This window comes from Copadichromis virginalis, linkage group LG22, assembly GCF_057382275.1.
Source record: "Copadichromis virginalis isolate Kocher_CV1m ecotype Utaka linkage group LG22, C_Virginalis_male_GT1.1, whole genome shotgun sequence".
Lineage (NCBI taxonomy): Eukaryota > Metazoa > Chordata > Actinopteri > Cichliformes > Cichlidae > Copadichromis > Copadichromis virginalis.
Window position 1 is genome coordinate 32,791,433 of NC_140638.1, and position 14,932 is coordinate 32,806,364.

A 14,932-nucleotide genomic window follows, 5' to 3' on the forward strand; every position below is an offset into this window, starting at 1 on the left:
CCGGGGATGAGTTTGGAATTCAAATTTGTGGCGAAAGCGCAAAATATTCAATATGTGTCATTTTGAAGACGTTAATGGCAGTGCGTGAAAAGCGACAAAGCTGAGAGGCAAGGAGGAGGTGTTGGAGAAGAGGATTCAGTTGACCCTCATTATCCAGCTTTATTTTTATGCAGAGGACGTTCCAGTCCCCCCCCCCCCCAGTTTTTTCCTCTTTCTTTCTCTCTTTGCTCGCTCTCCACGGTGTATTGGCTCCACGGTGAAGTCTTACATAACACTGCTTTTAAAAATGCGTGTCCAATGGTGTGACACTCTCCCCAGGAGGCAACTGTAACTCCACACACCTTCTGCTAACGAGTGTGCGCAGGACTAGGAGTGCACCCGCTGCACAGATTAACCAATGCGATCGGCCAATCAGAACACACCTGACCTCCGATTCTTTGCTTGCTCATATTTAGCCTCCCCAAAACTGTTGTATCTGTGAGACTGATGAGTCAGAATGTGTATGAGCTGCTTCATTTTCTCTCTCTCTTCTCAAACAAAAATATATGCATCTTTGCAGACCCCGTTGCCCACGCGACATGTGCGCTTCGGAGCGATTTAGGCCGTTTTAATTCTTTATAAATTTGAACGATTGGCATCTGGTTGAGAGTGAGAGCTGTGAAAGGCTGGGACTGGGTCCACAGTTGCCACTAATTTGTATTTATTAATTCATTCATTCACCTCTTGTAATAAATACGTATTCATTATTATTTTTTCTAGCTCTAAAATCCCTGAAAATATGCAATAGTCCTTCTCTTTAAAAAGAGATGAGGAGCTTCTGTAATTTTGTGGAACCAGCTCCCAGTTTGGGATCGGGACACAGATGCTGTCTGTGCTTTTCAGGTGACACTAACCCCCCCAAGTTACACTGTAATAGTTCTAGGCTGCTGGGGGCTTCCCATGATCCAGTTTCACTCTCAATGTGTTCAGACACCTCTAATCTCTCTTTTGTCCCGTCTCCCTCCCCCCACTCTCAACCAGTCACGGCTCTGATTGTGGTTTTGGTTCTGCCGGATTTTTCTTCCTGTTAAACGGGAGTTTTTCCTTTCCACTGTTGCCAAGTGCTTGCTCACAGAGGGTCGTCTGATTTGTTTATTCAATTTAATATTCGCATTAACACTTCTGTGCAGGTTTAATGTTTTGTCTTACTTTATGAAGATCCCAGCTCGATGGCTTAAATGCACGACTTCAGTTTTCCTTTGTGGTGAAACAGTAAAATATATGTTGCTATTTTGGCTCCAGTGCTGTGTTATGGACTAGAAATCTTTCTCATTAAGTAATGAAATCCATTTAAGATTGCTGACAGGCTGCAGGATTTCAAACACTCAATATATTGTCACAAAAATGAAGGACAGAGGGAGTCTGTCACGATGCTGGGTGCTCCTATTAAACATGCCCACAGTTTTAATATGTGCATTGAATATGTAATTCCTCAAATACAGCGTCTCAGTTTCTTCTGCTCTGTGTGGTGTAAGTGAGCGGACATCCCAAATATTGTCCCCTTACAAACATAACTGGCACAGAAGTCTCACTCGGGAGTCATTCAACCCTCCTGTTTAAGAGGGACAGCCAATCAGAAGAAGGAAAACATAAAGGGGCAGCTGCTTGTGATTTGGCTGAACCAAATCCTGATATAAGACAGTATATCGGCACAATGGTTCTCCCTGTTGTGCTGCGGTGTCCCTTTAAAGCTGCTCTGCGTCCCTTGTTTTTATGGTCAGCACTTCATCACATGGTTTAATAGCCGTTTGTGCATTTGTGTTGCAGGGACTCCGCCATCTCCAGCAACAAGACGCCCCACAACAGCTCCATCAACCACATCGAGAGCGTCCTCCAGCAGCTGGATGAAGCCCAGGCACAGATGGAGGAGCTCTTCCAGGAGAGGAAGATCAAACTGGAGCTCTTCCTGCAGCTCCGCATCTTTGAGAGGGATGCCATTGATGTGAGTCCTCATAGGTGGATTTGTTTCCACAGGAAGCTGTTTATACGAAAGAAACTCTCAGTTCAGCCTCACTCACTGCACTTTTAGCTGTAAATGGTTCAGCTACAACTGATCAGTGTCACTTCTCTCTCATCAGACATTTGAATACCTCCCCCGTACCCTAAATTACAAATTATTGACTATTCTAATGATCGTTAGAATAGTTTGTGTATTTTTTCCAAGGTTAGACTACCTTTGCTAACTGCTGATGCAAACCCAGTCATTTTATTTGAGAAGCAAGGTCTGAAATGTGACACAAACTGCTCCGTTCATAAAAGAGCGTCAGTGCTTACTCCTAGTAGGCTTTCAAGAGGTAAACATTCAAAGAAAGGGGAGGAAATTAGGACATCAAACACTGTCAAGACGGGTGGAGGAGAATTGAACTGTTCTCAGTGACAGCCCAGTTATCTGCCATTATAAGAATGTTTAAACAGTCTTAAGCAAACTGTAGAGACCTGATGTCCACAAAGAAGGAATGCAGAAGCACTAGAAACCGATTTTTGTAGCTAAGCAACAATAATCCCTCGATAGCTCTGAAAATGAGGTCACGGGTGCTTCAAGTACAAAGACGGTTGCGTGTGGACACAGAATCGAACAGCCTGTGCTTCTGTATAATGTATAAGTGAAAATGTGCTGTTCACACGTTTAAATGCAAAAGTATTTTTCATTTAGAATTAATGATATTGGAAGAATAATGCGTGTAATTTGTATGAAAAACATCTACCCACGCAGCATTGTGCCTTAGTGCAGCAATCTCACAGACTCGTGACTCACTAAAGCTACTCTATACTACGCTTCCTTTAAATTCAATCTCTTCCCTCCTCAGATCATCTCTGACCTGGAGTCGTGGAACGAGGAGCTGACAGGTCAGATGAATGACTTTGACACGGAGGACCTGACGCTGGCCGAGCAGAGGCTCCAGCACCACGCTGACAAGGCCTTGACCATGAACAACCTCACCTTCGATGTGATCCACCAGGGCCAGGAGCTGCTGCAGTATGTCAACGAAGTCCAGGCCTCCGGTGAGTCCACTCCTCAGACTCCATTATTTTTTTTAGACATTTTCTTATTACCAGTTCTTCATCTGCCCTTAAGTGCTGTAAAGTAAACCTGTGGAGGTGTTTGACTGTCGCCCGGTGGCCTCCCTCAGACCTCTGTCATCTTCCATCTGAGGGTGTAGTCAGGATGTAGCTCATGTTGGCTGCTGCTGCACAGATTTCTGTGTTGGCTACCTTAGTTTTAATATTGATGCTGTGTAGGTGTCGCGGGTCAGATTCAGTCAGCGTTTGTGATGAGAGGCACCCACTCACTAACCATAATAACTCACCTGTGATCTCACATGCTAATAGGTGCTCTGTAAAACGGCACAAGGAATGGTTGCGCCATGCCACGTGTATTAAACATGAGTTTGAATTGATGCACACGTGACTGATAATTAAGACTGTCGGGAAAGTTATTTGACTTGCTCCTCCACACCAAGTCTTATACGGTTACGCGTCTTCCATCCAGGTGTGGAGCTGCTGTGCGATCGGGATGTGGACATGGCCACGCGGGTTCAGGACTTGCTGGAGTTTCTTCATGAAAAGCAGCAAGAGCTCGATTTAGCAGCTGAGCAGCACCGCAGACACCTGGAGCAGTGTGTCCAGCTGAGACACCTGCAGGCAGAAGTCAAGCAGGTAAAATGCCTGGTCACATACCTGCAGCAAGGCACCATCTGCAGGTTAAACAGGTTCAAACGCCAGAATACCAAGAAATCTGCAAGTTCTGTGAGGAAAAAGCTCTCTCTGTCTCTCTTACAGGTTCTGGGTTGGATTCGTAATGGCGAGTCGATGCTAAACGCTGGTCTGATAACAGCCAGCTCCCTGCAGGAAGCTGAGCAGCTGCAGAGGGAACACGAACAATTTCAGCATGCTATTGAGGTAACAGAGTTTGTGTTATCCCATCAGCCCGTTTGAAGCTAGATTTCTCCTCTTCTTTGACTAACTGTAATCCTGATCTTTCCCCTTTCTGCAGAAAACACACCAGAGTGCCCTGCAGGTTCAGCAGAAAGCGGAGGCTCTGCTTCAGGCCAACCACTACGACATGGACCTGATCAGAGACTGTGCCGAGAGCGTGGCTTCACACTGGCAACAGCTCATGCTGAAGATGGAGGACCGACTCAAGCTTGTCAATGCCTCTGTCGCCTTCTACAAGACCTCTGAACAGGTATGAGAGAAGAGTTAGCTTTACCGTCTCCTCGACAGTCCACACAAACACAACTGACTGCACGTTTCTCTCAACAGGTGTGCAGCGTGTTGGAGAGCTTGGAGCAAGAGTACAAGAGAGAGGAGGACTGGTGTGGAGGAGCTGACAAACTGGGACCCAACTGTGAAACAGACCACGTCACCCCCATGATCAGCAAGCACCTGGAGCAGAAGGAGGCCTTCCTAAAAGTAACACACACACTCCCACACACACAGAGTATGAGTCAGAATCAGAGCGGAGCAAAGCTTTAACTCACACTTCTGATCTTACTGTGCGTGTTTTACGTTTTAATTAGGCGTGCACGCTGGCAAGGAGAAATGCGGATGTCTTCCTCAAGTACATGCACAGGAACAGTGTTAACATGCCCGGGATGCTGAGCCACGTCAAAGCACCAGAACAGCAGGTCAAAAGTGAGTATAAGAAGGCACGTTTAACATCATGCAGACTTTCTAATCAACAGCCTCGTTAGCCCTCGTTTTGATAAAGTCCAGCAAAAGTTTGTTTTACCTTTCATTTGAATTCACATTGACACATATTTAATAGCGCTGCGTAAGACATGAGATGCACACCAACTGTGCGCTCACTTCTCGCATTGACACTAAAAGAAAATGAATGTTTCCCCTGCAGTTGAAGTGGAGGCACTAAAACACCATAAACAGACAAATTTGAACTAACAGAGATTTAAACTGTGTGCTCGTTTGAGCCGTTGATGCATCGTGGGAGGTTGCTGCAGAGACGTTGTACTTATTTGATTTGATTCCAGAGGCTGAACCTTACCTCTGCTTCTACACTGAGCACTGAGATCACTGGAGCCAGTTCACAGTTGAGCAGCTGTACTAGATTCACTTTAGGGGTAAAAGTACTAAATAAAAGCAACTAAATACAAGAACACCACTGTGATGTTGTAGTAGGATGGCACTGTTGCAACAAGTCACAGAGCGATGTCGCCGAGCGCATAATCGTCACGAGCTCTCTGCTGACAAAAACAGTGCTGCGCAGCTCCTGTAGATGTGACGCTGTAATAGGATGGCACCGTGGTGGGAAGATTCTACAGTTTATGTTTAATGTTCGGTTCTGAAAGAGATCGATCGACGGTGCTGCCTGCACCTTTGTTGATATTGTTACATGTGAATTATTTAATGTTATAGTAACTGTGAATAATTCACTCGTGCAGTCAGTCATCTGTCTGAAGACGGACCTCCTTCAGATTTTTCCACCATTGTTTAAAAAAAAATAATTCTGTCAGTGGCAGAAAATAATCTGTTACATGGCTGCTGGTTCAGTCTGTGTTTGTTCCTTCATATTAGAATTAAGAAAAGTTCAGGATTAAGAACAGTAAACAAACAGAAACAGTTTAATTCACTCTAGAAACGAACTGAAACTAAACCGAATTGAAAAAAAATATTAAAAAGTATTCAAATGAAAAAACATCTAAGAAAATATAGGAACTAAAACATGATGGAGTCAAACACTCTGAAAGACTCCGATAACCGATAAATGATCAAAACTACTGGCTCCTAACGTTTGAAGTAGGAGCACAGTGTAAGTAAAGATTACTTACAAACATGTTTGGAACACCGCCGGTGGTGCTGGGAAAACCTGACCCTGCAGCAGAGCTGTGGTGACGAACACTGAGCCAAATCATAGCGAGGGGAGTTTGAGCAAAATGGTTCTTACACTTTGCACTGTGGCTGCAGGAAGGTTCTTACCTTTTGGCTTAAATCTCTTTCTCCCTGTTTTGCGTGTAGACATCCTTAATGAGCTACTGCAAAGAGAGAACCGCGTTCTCCACTTCTGGACGATGAAGAAACGCAGGCTGGATCAATGCCAGCAGTACGTGGTGTTTGAACGGAGCGCCAAACAGGTACGCAAAGCGCACGCTGCAATTTTACAGCGACACATCTACACACTCTACTTATGACAAACATCCTCTGTGTGTTTTTAAGGCTCTGGAGTGGATTCACGACACCGGGGAGTTTTACCTGTCCACACACACATCCACAGGCTCGAGTATCCATCACACGCAGGAGCTGCTGAAGGAACATGAGGAATTCCACATCACAGCCAAGGTTGGGCTCGCGAACGTGCACACAGAAACCTTGTGTTGATCTTTGCATGCATGTGCGTCAGGACCACATTGGCTCTGTTTCTCTCCTTCTTAGCAAACTAAGGAGCGCGTTAAGCTGCTGATCCAGCTGGCCGATGGTTTCTGCGAGAAAGGCCACAGTCATGCAGGGGAGATCAAAAAATGGGTGACAGCTGTGGACAAGCGCTATCGAGACTTTTCGCTGCGCATGGACAAGTACCGCTGCAGTCTTGAGAAAGCTCTGGGCATCTCCTCCGACTCCAACAAGGCGGTGAGTGCTCAGGTTTTTTGCTAGGCAGCTGCTCGCTCTGTACCCCGAAACCTAAACTTTCACTTTGCTTCTCTCCGTGTCAGAGCAAGGATCTCCAGTTGGACATCATCCCAGCCACGGCTCCAGGGTCAGAGGTCAAGCTGAGGGATGCTGCCGCCCATGAGCTGAATGAGGAGAAACGCAAATCTGCACGCAGAAAGGAGTATGTTACCACCTCCTGCTTTATAATATCAGAAAAACAGAAAAATTAATAGATGAAGAATAATTCTTATTTAGCAAATTGGCAAGTGCTCCAGGTTATACCTGAAGAATTGTTTAGCTAGTAGTTAAAAGCTCCTCGTGTGAACCGTCTTTGTTGTACGTCAGCAACATTTTTTCCCACTTGTTGAAAAATGTTTTATTACTGCAAAGCACTCAGAGTTAACAGACTATGAGCAGGTTACCTGCCAGTGTCCCTGTCCACAGCAGTGTCAGCACTGAACCTGGTCAATAGCTGGAAGAGGAGCTCAGTGTAAATGTATATACATAATGAACCTGCTTGATTTACGCTCCTCCGTCCGGCCTCCTCTCTGCTGTGCCAGCACAAAAACTGCAGACTGAACCATCGAGCTGTGGCTCAGAACAAATGAGTGGACGGACACAGTCCAGGAAAAAGCGCCTGCATCATTTTTATATGAGCGGCACAAATCACAAGCATGATTTCCGTCATTCATGGCTTGCTTTATGACCACGTCTTATGGCCCATAAGTCATCGTTCATTAATGTAAATGGTTGAAGTCGACAGGCTGAAAGGGAGCTGCTGATTTATCACCGCGTGAACAAGGATGATATGAAAATTGCTAATTTGTGTCGCTGTGTGTTTTGTGTGTGTTCAGGTTCATCATGGCAGAGCTGATTCAGACAGAGAAAGCCTACGTGCGAGACCTGCGGGAGTGCATGGATGTAAGTTCAACTTGTCAACCCACCACTGTTAACCTGCTTAGTGCAGAGTTGTGCAACAACTTTTCAACTAAATTTAAAAATCTTTCAGAATCCTACTATGAAAAATAAAACCATTATTATTCTTATAGTTATGATCTCCTCTTTCCTCCATTGCAGACCTACCTGTGGGAGATGACCAGTGGAGTGGAGGAGATTCCTCCAGGGATCCTCAACAAGGAGCACATCATCTTTGGAAACATGCAAGACCTTTATGAATTCCACCATAAGTAAGAAACGTGTCCTCCTTCCACTATTTTTCATTTTTAGAGAAAGCTCTAATCTTTTCTTCTGGTATCTCATGGTTCTGTCTCTCTTTCTTTTTTCTTTCAATCAGCATCTTCCTCAAAGAGTTGGAGAAATATGAGCAGCTACCAGAGGATGTTGGGCATTGCTTCGTCACATGGGTATGTATTATTGTGTCTTACAGAGAAATGTATTTTGTACTGTGTACGTGTGCATTTAGATTTCTAAGTAATGCATATGAGCTTTTTTCTACTCCTGGCTCAGTATGATGTCATGTCAGGAACATAGCTCTGGCTGTTAGCACAGAAGCCCCACCCACCTGCTCTTCTAACCTTTTGTTTACAAGGAGTAGCCAATCAAAAGAAGGCTGGCTTAAAGCAAAAAGCAAAAGGCTTGTTTCAGAAAGAGAAACATAAATTAAGGTTATTTTGAACAGTGGCTCTGCAGACATATTCCCAGCAGTGTCCACAAATTTAAAAAATGGAGCTGGAAATGAGCATCAATGGTCCCTTTAATATTTCTGGAAGTAAGAAAAATGGTTCATAAGCTGAGATCTGATGGGTATTAATTTTTCATTGTCATCTGTTTCTTTCTTGGTCAAGGCTGATAAGTTCCAGATGTATGTGAACTACTGTAAGAACAAGCCGGACTCCACCCAGCTCATACTGGAGCATGCTGGCAACTACTTTGATGTGAGTACCACCTTTGATCACTGAGATGAGACTGAATGTCAGTCACGTACAGTCACCTCACTGTTCTCCTCTGTTAATGGCAGGAAATTCAACAGAGGCACCGACTGGCCAACTCCATCTCATCCTATCTGATCAAGCCAGTGCAGAGAATCACCAAGTATCAGCTCCTGCTGAAGGTAAGCCACCACAGCGAAAAAAACAACAAGATGCTTGTATTGAGCATCTCCATGGTTCCTGTTGTCATGGTTTCTGTGCCCGCGTCCTGTTTAGGAGTTGTTGACGTGCTGCGAAGAAGGTAAAGGAGAGATCAAGGACGGCCTGGAGGTGATGCTCAGTGTTCCCAAGAAAGCCAACGATGCCATGCACCTCTCAATGCTGGAAGGTCAGACATTGATCACGTATTTGTACTATTAGCTATAATTTCACAGCAAACCTCTGTGTGTTTATTCTTTAATGATTTTTCATCAAGTCATCCTCTGGCCTTTTTCTCCAGGTTTTGATGAAAACATCGAGTCGCAGGGTGAGCTCATTCTCCAGGATTCATTCCAGGTCTGGGATCCAAAGACTCTGATCCGAAAGGGACGAGAGCGCCACCTCTTCCTCTTTGAGATGTCTCTTGTTTTCAGCAAGGAGGTCAAAGACTCAAATGGCCGGAGCAAATACATCTATAAGAGCAAACTCTTTGTAAGTACACGATGATGAAGTCAGGAGCATTTTTGTGATTATGGAAACCTCAGAACTTTACACAGTTACAAAAATTTAAATCATTTGACAGTCGCAAAGTAAAGTTGACGTTTTCTCATATTACTCTTCCTTGCAGACATCAGAGTTAGGGGTGACTGAACACGTTGAAGGAGACCCCTGTAAGTTTGCTCTATGGGTGGGACGCACCCCGACCTCTGACAACAAGATTGTACTCAAGGTAAAACACTCCTCCTCCTCCTCCTCCTCCTTGCTTCGCAGACTCCTCCTCTTGGGTTGGACCAATATAGCTTCCTGAAGCAAATCTGATGAGTAATTTGGTCTCAATAAAGTCCAAATACTAGCATTGAAAATACGTGAATCTTCCATGTGAGTGTGCTGAAAGCATAAATATTGGTCTAACCCAGTTTCCTCTCCACATTCAGACCTTTTCTATTCTTCTTCTTATCTCTACTGTCCTCTCTTCTGTCCTGTTTAAATGCATGAGCAGCTTCAGGGTGGCTGAGAAGCTTTCTGTAGTCACTCTTCTGTCTCCTCCTTCCTTCTCGTCTTCCAGCCTGGTTAGATTTCTGCTTTTGTTCCATCTGTTAACAAAACATGGCACACATGTGTATATCTGGGGCTGTGTTTTCTGTGGATGTTTGTATCTCTAATTCTCTATGTGGGCCGACATGCTTCCACCAACGCTGGTGATGCTGATTCAGCCCCTGAACGCCCACAATCGCCCAGCCTGACTCGCTGCTGCTTTATCAAAGCAGCGACTTAGCTATCCTTCTCTACCACAAAATATATATTTTAATAATGATTTACAGCCACTGTTGAAGTTTTTAATTAATTTTTCTAAATATCGTATCACCCATGTAAGACTTCTTCCTGCTGAGTAGTGTCACAGATGGATTAAAACTTGTCAGCTGTTGGACCAGCATGAAGCCAGAGTCCTAGCACGTTCAGTACTGAGCATTTCAACATAAATACACACCGACTCCCAGACTAACCACTGAGAAGCAGTCATGTGTTATGTGTATTGTAAATTAGGTGTGTCTTGTTACTAACCACACACACACACACACACACACACACACACACTATCCATTACTATTCACTAGGCATTTTATTGGCCTTCATTATACTGTCAAACCAAAATGTCAGTGTTGTGCACTTCTATCATTTCAAATCATTCTGTCAGCTTGTAAAATGTCCTGTACACCTTCTAAAAGCAAACCAGTGAAATTCCCTTTTTTATATTTTAAATTCAAAGCTAAGTCAGGGATCCAAACATGGAGCCATGGTGAGTACAAACAATCCCACAACACAGCCCTCAACCATTTTTCAAAAGTCTTAAAGTTAGCTTAGTGTAATGGGTTAAAGCAGCATATTTGAGCTTTAGCATCAAGCCGCTGTAACCTTAGCAATATCACATCTTCAGACCTGAAAGGTACAAAATAATCAATAACGGTGATTCCCAAATGAGGGTAGTAAAGTAAACCTAAACACTGACTGTTCACTGTTCATGTTTGTATGACTAATACATTAAGTAACATCCACTTTAACTCAGATTATTCAGATGGTGGGTGGTGTTGAGGAAGTGGTTCTTCATCTCTGAGAGCTGTTGCAGTGGCTGTACAAAATAAATGCAGGGAAGCCACTGTGTTAGGCATTTACAGGCAGAGAGAACCTGAGTAAAATGTATATGTGAAATAAAGGCTTTGTAACGTATTAAGAGATCAGATATGTGTGAATCAAGAATTCAAATTGAGGATTTTTTGACAAGCTTTGCCTTCTTGACAATGATTGACTGCCGATAACAGGCATCCAGCATTGAGAACAAGCAAGACTGGATCAAACACATCAGAGAGGTGATCCAAGAGCGCACCATTCACCTGAGAGGAGCACTTAAAGAACCCATTCATATTCCCAAAACAGCCACCACCAAGCACCACAAGGGACGAAGGTAAACACAGCTCTAAATGGGGATTAATCTATGAACAGGAAGTTTATCTCACTGTTTTTATACAAGAAGGGAAGAAACCTTTTATTGATCGTGTGTGCTCCCGCTAGGGATGGAGAGGACCTGGACAGTCAGGGTGAAGGCAGCAGCCAACCAGACACCATCTCTCTGGCATCACGCACCTCTCAGAACACACTGGACAGCGACAAGGTGAGAACACACACACAGAGCTCAGAAATGATGCCCAGACCTTCTGCAATTATGAGCTTTAAAAACAAATGTCATCTGGAGCAAAGGTCTCAGTGATGGTCTCGTCTTCCACAGCTCTCCGGCGGCTGTGAGCTGACTGTGGTCATACACGACTTTATGGCCAGCAACAGCAACGAGCTGACGGTGCGGCGGGGTCAGACTGTGGAGGTCCTGGAGCGCTGTCACGACAAACCAGACTGGTGCCTGGTCAGGACCACAGACCGCTCTCCTGCCCAGGAGGGCCTGGTGCCCTGCTCTATGCTCTGCATCGCCCATTCCAGGTCCTCCATGGAGATGGAAGGCATCTTCAATCACAAAGGTACAAAAATGTAACCTAATTTGCTTCACTGGCAAAAAGTCACTGATATGATGAAGTGTAGAAAATCCAAGCTTGCATCCATGTTGCCATGGAAACACTCATATTTCTGAAGGCACCGTTAATGCTGAATAACTATATACTGTTTTGGGGACAGATGCTGCTATCTAGCTTGTGCTGATGATTATGATGATGATTTCAGAGAAGAACTGTCTTATTAACCATGCACTGCACATATTACACACATTGGCTCTGCAGTAAAGGGTCTGGGACGCAGGCTGGTTAGCAGCTGAAATCCTGGCCTTTTCTAAGCATTTCACTTAGAAAGCTGCAACATTTGGTCTCCTCAGTGTCCAGATGTTTTTGGAACATATTGCTGGCATCATATTCAAAATCAGATGATGTTCTTCCACTAAAATGAATTTTCTCGGCCTTCACATTCTGATTTGCCATCTACAAAAATTAATAATATTTAAAAAATATGCTTTAACTTTACAGATGACTGTATTGTTTCTTGTCTTTTTTGAGTACAGCTGTTGTTTTTGGTCTCATTTCTGGAACTGGCATCACAGGGCTTGTTTTCACTTACAGCTCTGTATTTCACAGACACACTGTCAGTGTGCAGCAATGACTCCATCATGCCAGGTTCCTCTGCTACGCTGCAGCCCGGTCACGGCATCGGCTCCCACACCTCCCCGGGGCCTAAACGACCAGGTGAGATCGCCAACCTTTATTTGAAAGGCTTTGAAAAAAATCTGTTTAAAAAAAAAAGTACAAAGTATTTTAAATTTCAAACTGAGGAACAAAGTGATGAAGCTGTCAACTGTAGTTGTAGATAAAATCCAGAGTTTTTAACTGTTCGCTGCAGTTCCGGTGAATTAACTTTAACCTGTGCTTTGTGCGTGTGTTTTGGTTTCTTAGGTAACACGCTACGGAAGTGGCTGACCAGCCCGGTGCGACGGCTAAGCAGCGGTAAGGCAGATGGCCACGTGAAGAAGCTGGCCCACAAGCACAAGAAGAGCCGTGAGGTGAGGAAGAGCGGAGAGATGACGATAGGCTCTCAGAAAGACTCGGACGACAGTGCTGCTACGCCTCAGGATGAAACTTTGGAGGAGGTGGGTGGATGCAGAACGCTTGACACTCCTCAAACCTGTTACAAGAGAGTTAAATGGTGCTTTGTCGTCCTCGTGTTTTGCAGAGGGTTCGTAACGAGGGCCTATCGAGCGGTACGCTGTCCAAGTCCAGTTCTTCGGGAATGCAGAGCTGCGGAGAGGAGGAGGGCGAGGAGGGTGCAGACTCAGTACCTCTGCCTCCACCTATGGCCATCCAGCAGCATAGCTTGCTGCAGCCAGACTCACAGGATGACAAGGTGAGGAGAGTTGGGGCGTTACAGCGGGGGACCGGGGACCAGATGTAATCAGCTCACATCATTCTTTAAGATTGTAGGTCAAGAAAGGGCATGAAGAATCGTGTTGTGAGGCTTGCTTTTTAGGATTGTGTTGATCTGGAAATTGCCAGCGTGCTTTGTGTTCTGAACTTCTGGTAGACAAATGGAGTCACACAGATTTTGTCTTCAGTATTTATAAGTGTTAGAAAGTGTTAAATTTACTATCCACAAAAATCTACCCCATTCAAAATTGGCTTGTTTTGCTCAAAATGATGAGATGCATATCTGAAGTCATCTCTAGCTGCCTGCAGTGTTTTCTTTCAATAGAAGTGTGTCCTAAAGGTTTTTTAAATACATTTATTTGTGATCTAGTAAGTATTCATTTTAAATCTGCAACCGAATCAAACCCACATTTGGTCGCTTGCCGAGGCCGGGGGTTGGTGTAAGAGGTGGTGTAACATCTGCAGTCATTGGTTTCTGGAAAACACTTTCACTCATTTAAGTTTCTCCCACTTTTTCCCAAATAGGACCATTTCCTGACACGGTTTAAGTGACCCTTAGTTTCAGTTGTGCATAGCATTTTATCTTGGCGTGTTGCATCATATTCTCCCCTCTCTTCTAAAACAGAAAGCAATGCAAAGTCTCACGCAGCCCACGTTTCCTCCTCGACTCAAGTGGAGACTCCTCTGACACTAATTTCTGTTTCTCTTTTTTTGTTTTGTTTCCTGGTTGTATTGTTTGCTGTTTTCCATGCTGTAGCATTACCTTGATTTATGTCCTGTCTTTGCTTTGTCTCAGTTTCCATACCTCTCCATCTGAAGTGTCCCGCTCTTCCCCTTCTGTCTCTTCCCTCGGTCACTTCTTCAGTTCTCTATCGTTTTCCCCCTTACTCTTCAACTCAAAATTGTATTTTCTAAAACCTGAAACATGAAGATAGAAGCTTTTTTCTTTTTCCTTTTTTTGAAATCCACATTTCTCTGTCCCTCTGCCTAACTTTTGTATTTTTTGCAAACTCTTAAACATTCCTGGATTTCTCTACTTAAGATTTCCCCCTTTTTCTTCTTCTTCGTCTATGTTTTTTAAGCTTTACATGTTTTGACTTCTGCCTCGTTTCTTTGATCACACCTCTGGAGCAGAGAGGTGTCTGGCGGATGAGTAAGGGCTTTAAAGCAAAATGTACATAAGGAGAGGATGCATGTAGCTCCTAACTCTGTTTTCGTTAGTCTGTAAGCATAGCGCAAGACTGCAGCTTTTTTCTGCATGTTTGTCAGTTATAGGCTGGGATTGACCATAAAATTAGTGGATCTAAATCTGAAAATAAAGCGGTAAGATCCCCCAGCAGCCCCGCTGGATAATCTAACGAAGAGGCCACAATGAGGTGAAAATTCATAAGCACCCCTTCTTCCTCTCCCCCAACTCCTCACCACCCACTCCGTCCCCCGCCTGCTCGTCCTCATCTCCTTTTACCCTCTGTGCGTTAACCTCATTAACCATGCGAGTAATTGGCATCTCTAAATGCTGGCGAGGCCAGAAGGGCACACAGCATCACCCAGAAAACCTAATTGGGGAATGTCTTGAAGCACAGCACAGCAAGGGTGAGAGTCTCCTGAACTATATATATATATCTATATATGCATACTTACATATTACCTCTTTCATTCTAGCTCTGTTAGCATTCTTTTTTTTATTCCAAAGGCCGCTCATCACCATCTGAGAAAGCAACACAAACATCTTTCACTCACACATCACCATTTTTTTGACCTTCTGCCCATCACTATTTCAAAGACTTCTAT

At 44.2% G+C, this 14,932-nt stretch overlaps 1 protein-coding gene across 13 annotated transcripts in view; it reads left to right on the forward strand.

Moving 5' to 3' along the window:
* LOC146683697 (triple functional domain protein) overlaps positions 1-14,932 on the forward strand; it is a 78,916-nt gene that overhangs the window by 53,276 nt on the left and 10,708 nt on the right. For 6 of the 13 annotated variants that reach the window (XM_085446797.1, XM_085446800.1, XM_085446795.1 and 3 more), the window contains 26 exons: positions 1,807-1,981; positions 2,847-3,042; positions 3,530-3,696; positions 3,820-3,939; positions 4,034-4,225; positions 4,303-4,452; positions 4,560-4,674; positions 6,013-6,128; positions 6,211-6,333; positions 6,427-6,621; positions 6,705-6,823; positions 7,497-7,563; positions 7,720-7,829; positions 7,937-8,006; positions 8,448-8,537; positions 8,621-8,713; positions 8,808-8,919; positions 9,031-9,221; positions 9,358-9,459; positions 10,498-10,527; positions 11,048-11,190; positions 11,298-11,397; positions 11,512-11,755; positions 12,344-12,466; positions 12,674-12,867; positions 12,951-13,121. In XM_085446797.1, coding sequence (XP_085302923.1) covers positions 1,807-1,981; positions 2,847-3,042; positions 3,530-3,696; positions 3,820-3,939; positions 4,034-4,225; positions 4,303-4,452; positions 4,560-4,674; positions 6,013-6,128; positions 6,211-6,333; positions 6,427-6,621; positions 6,705-6,823; positions 7,497-7,563; positions 7,720-7,829; positions 7,937-8,006; positions 8,448-8,537; positions 8,621-8,713; positions 8,808-8,919; positions 9,031-9,221; positions 9,358-9,459; positions 10,498-10,527; positions 11,048-11,190; positions 11,298-11,397; positions 11,512-11,755; positions 12,344-12,466; positions 12,674-12,867; positions 12,951-13,121 — 3,508 coding nt within the window. The remainder of the gene's footprint in view (positions 1-1,806; positions 1,982-2,846; positions 3,043-3,529; positions 3,697-3,819; positions 3,940-4,033; positions 4,226-4,302; positions 4,453-4,559; positions 4,675-6,012; positions 6,129-6,210; positions 6,334-6,426; positions 6,622-6,704; positions 6,824-7,496; positions 7,564-7,719; positions 7,830-7,936; positions 8,007-8,447; positions 8,538-8,620; positions 8,714-8,807; positions 8,920-9,030; positions 9,222-9,357; positions 9,460-10,497; positions 10,528-11,047; positions 11,191-11,297; positions 11,398-11,511; positions 11,756-12,343; positions 12,467-12,673; positions 12,868-12,950; positions 13,122-14,932) is intronic. The other 7 variants (XM_085446796.1, XM_085446798.1, XM_085446805.1 and 4 more) reach the window with 3 other exon arrangements.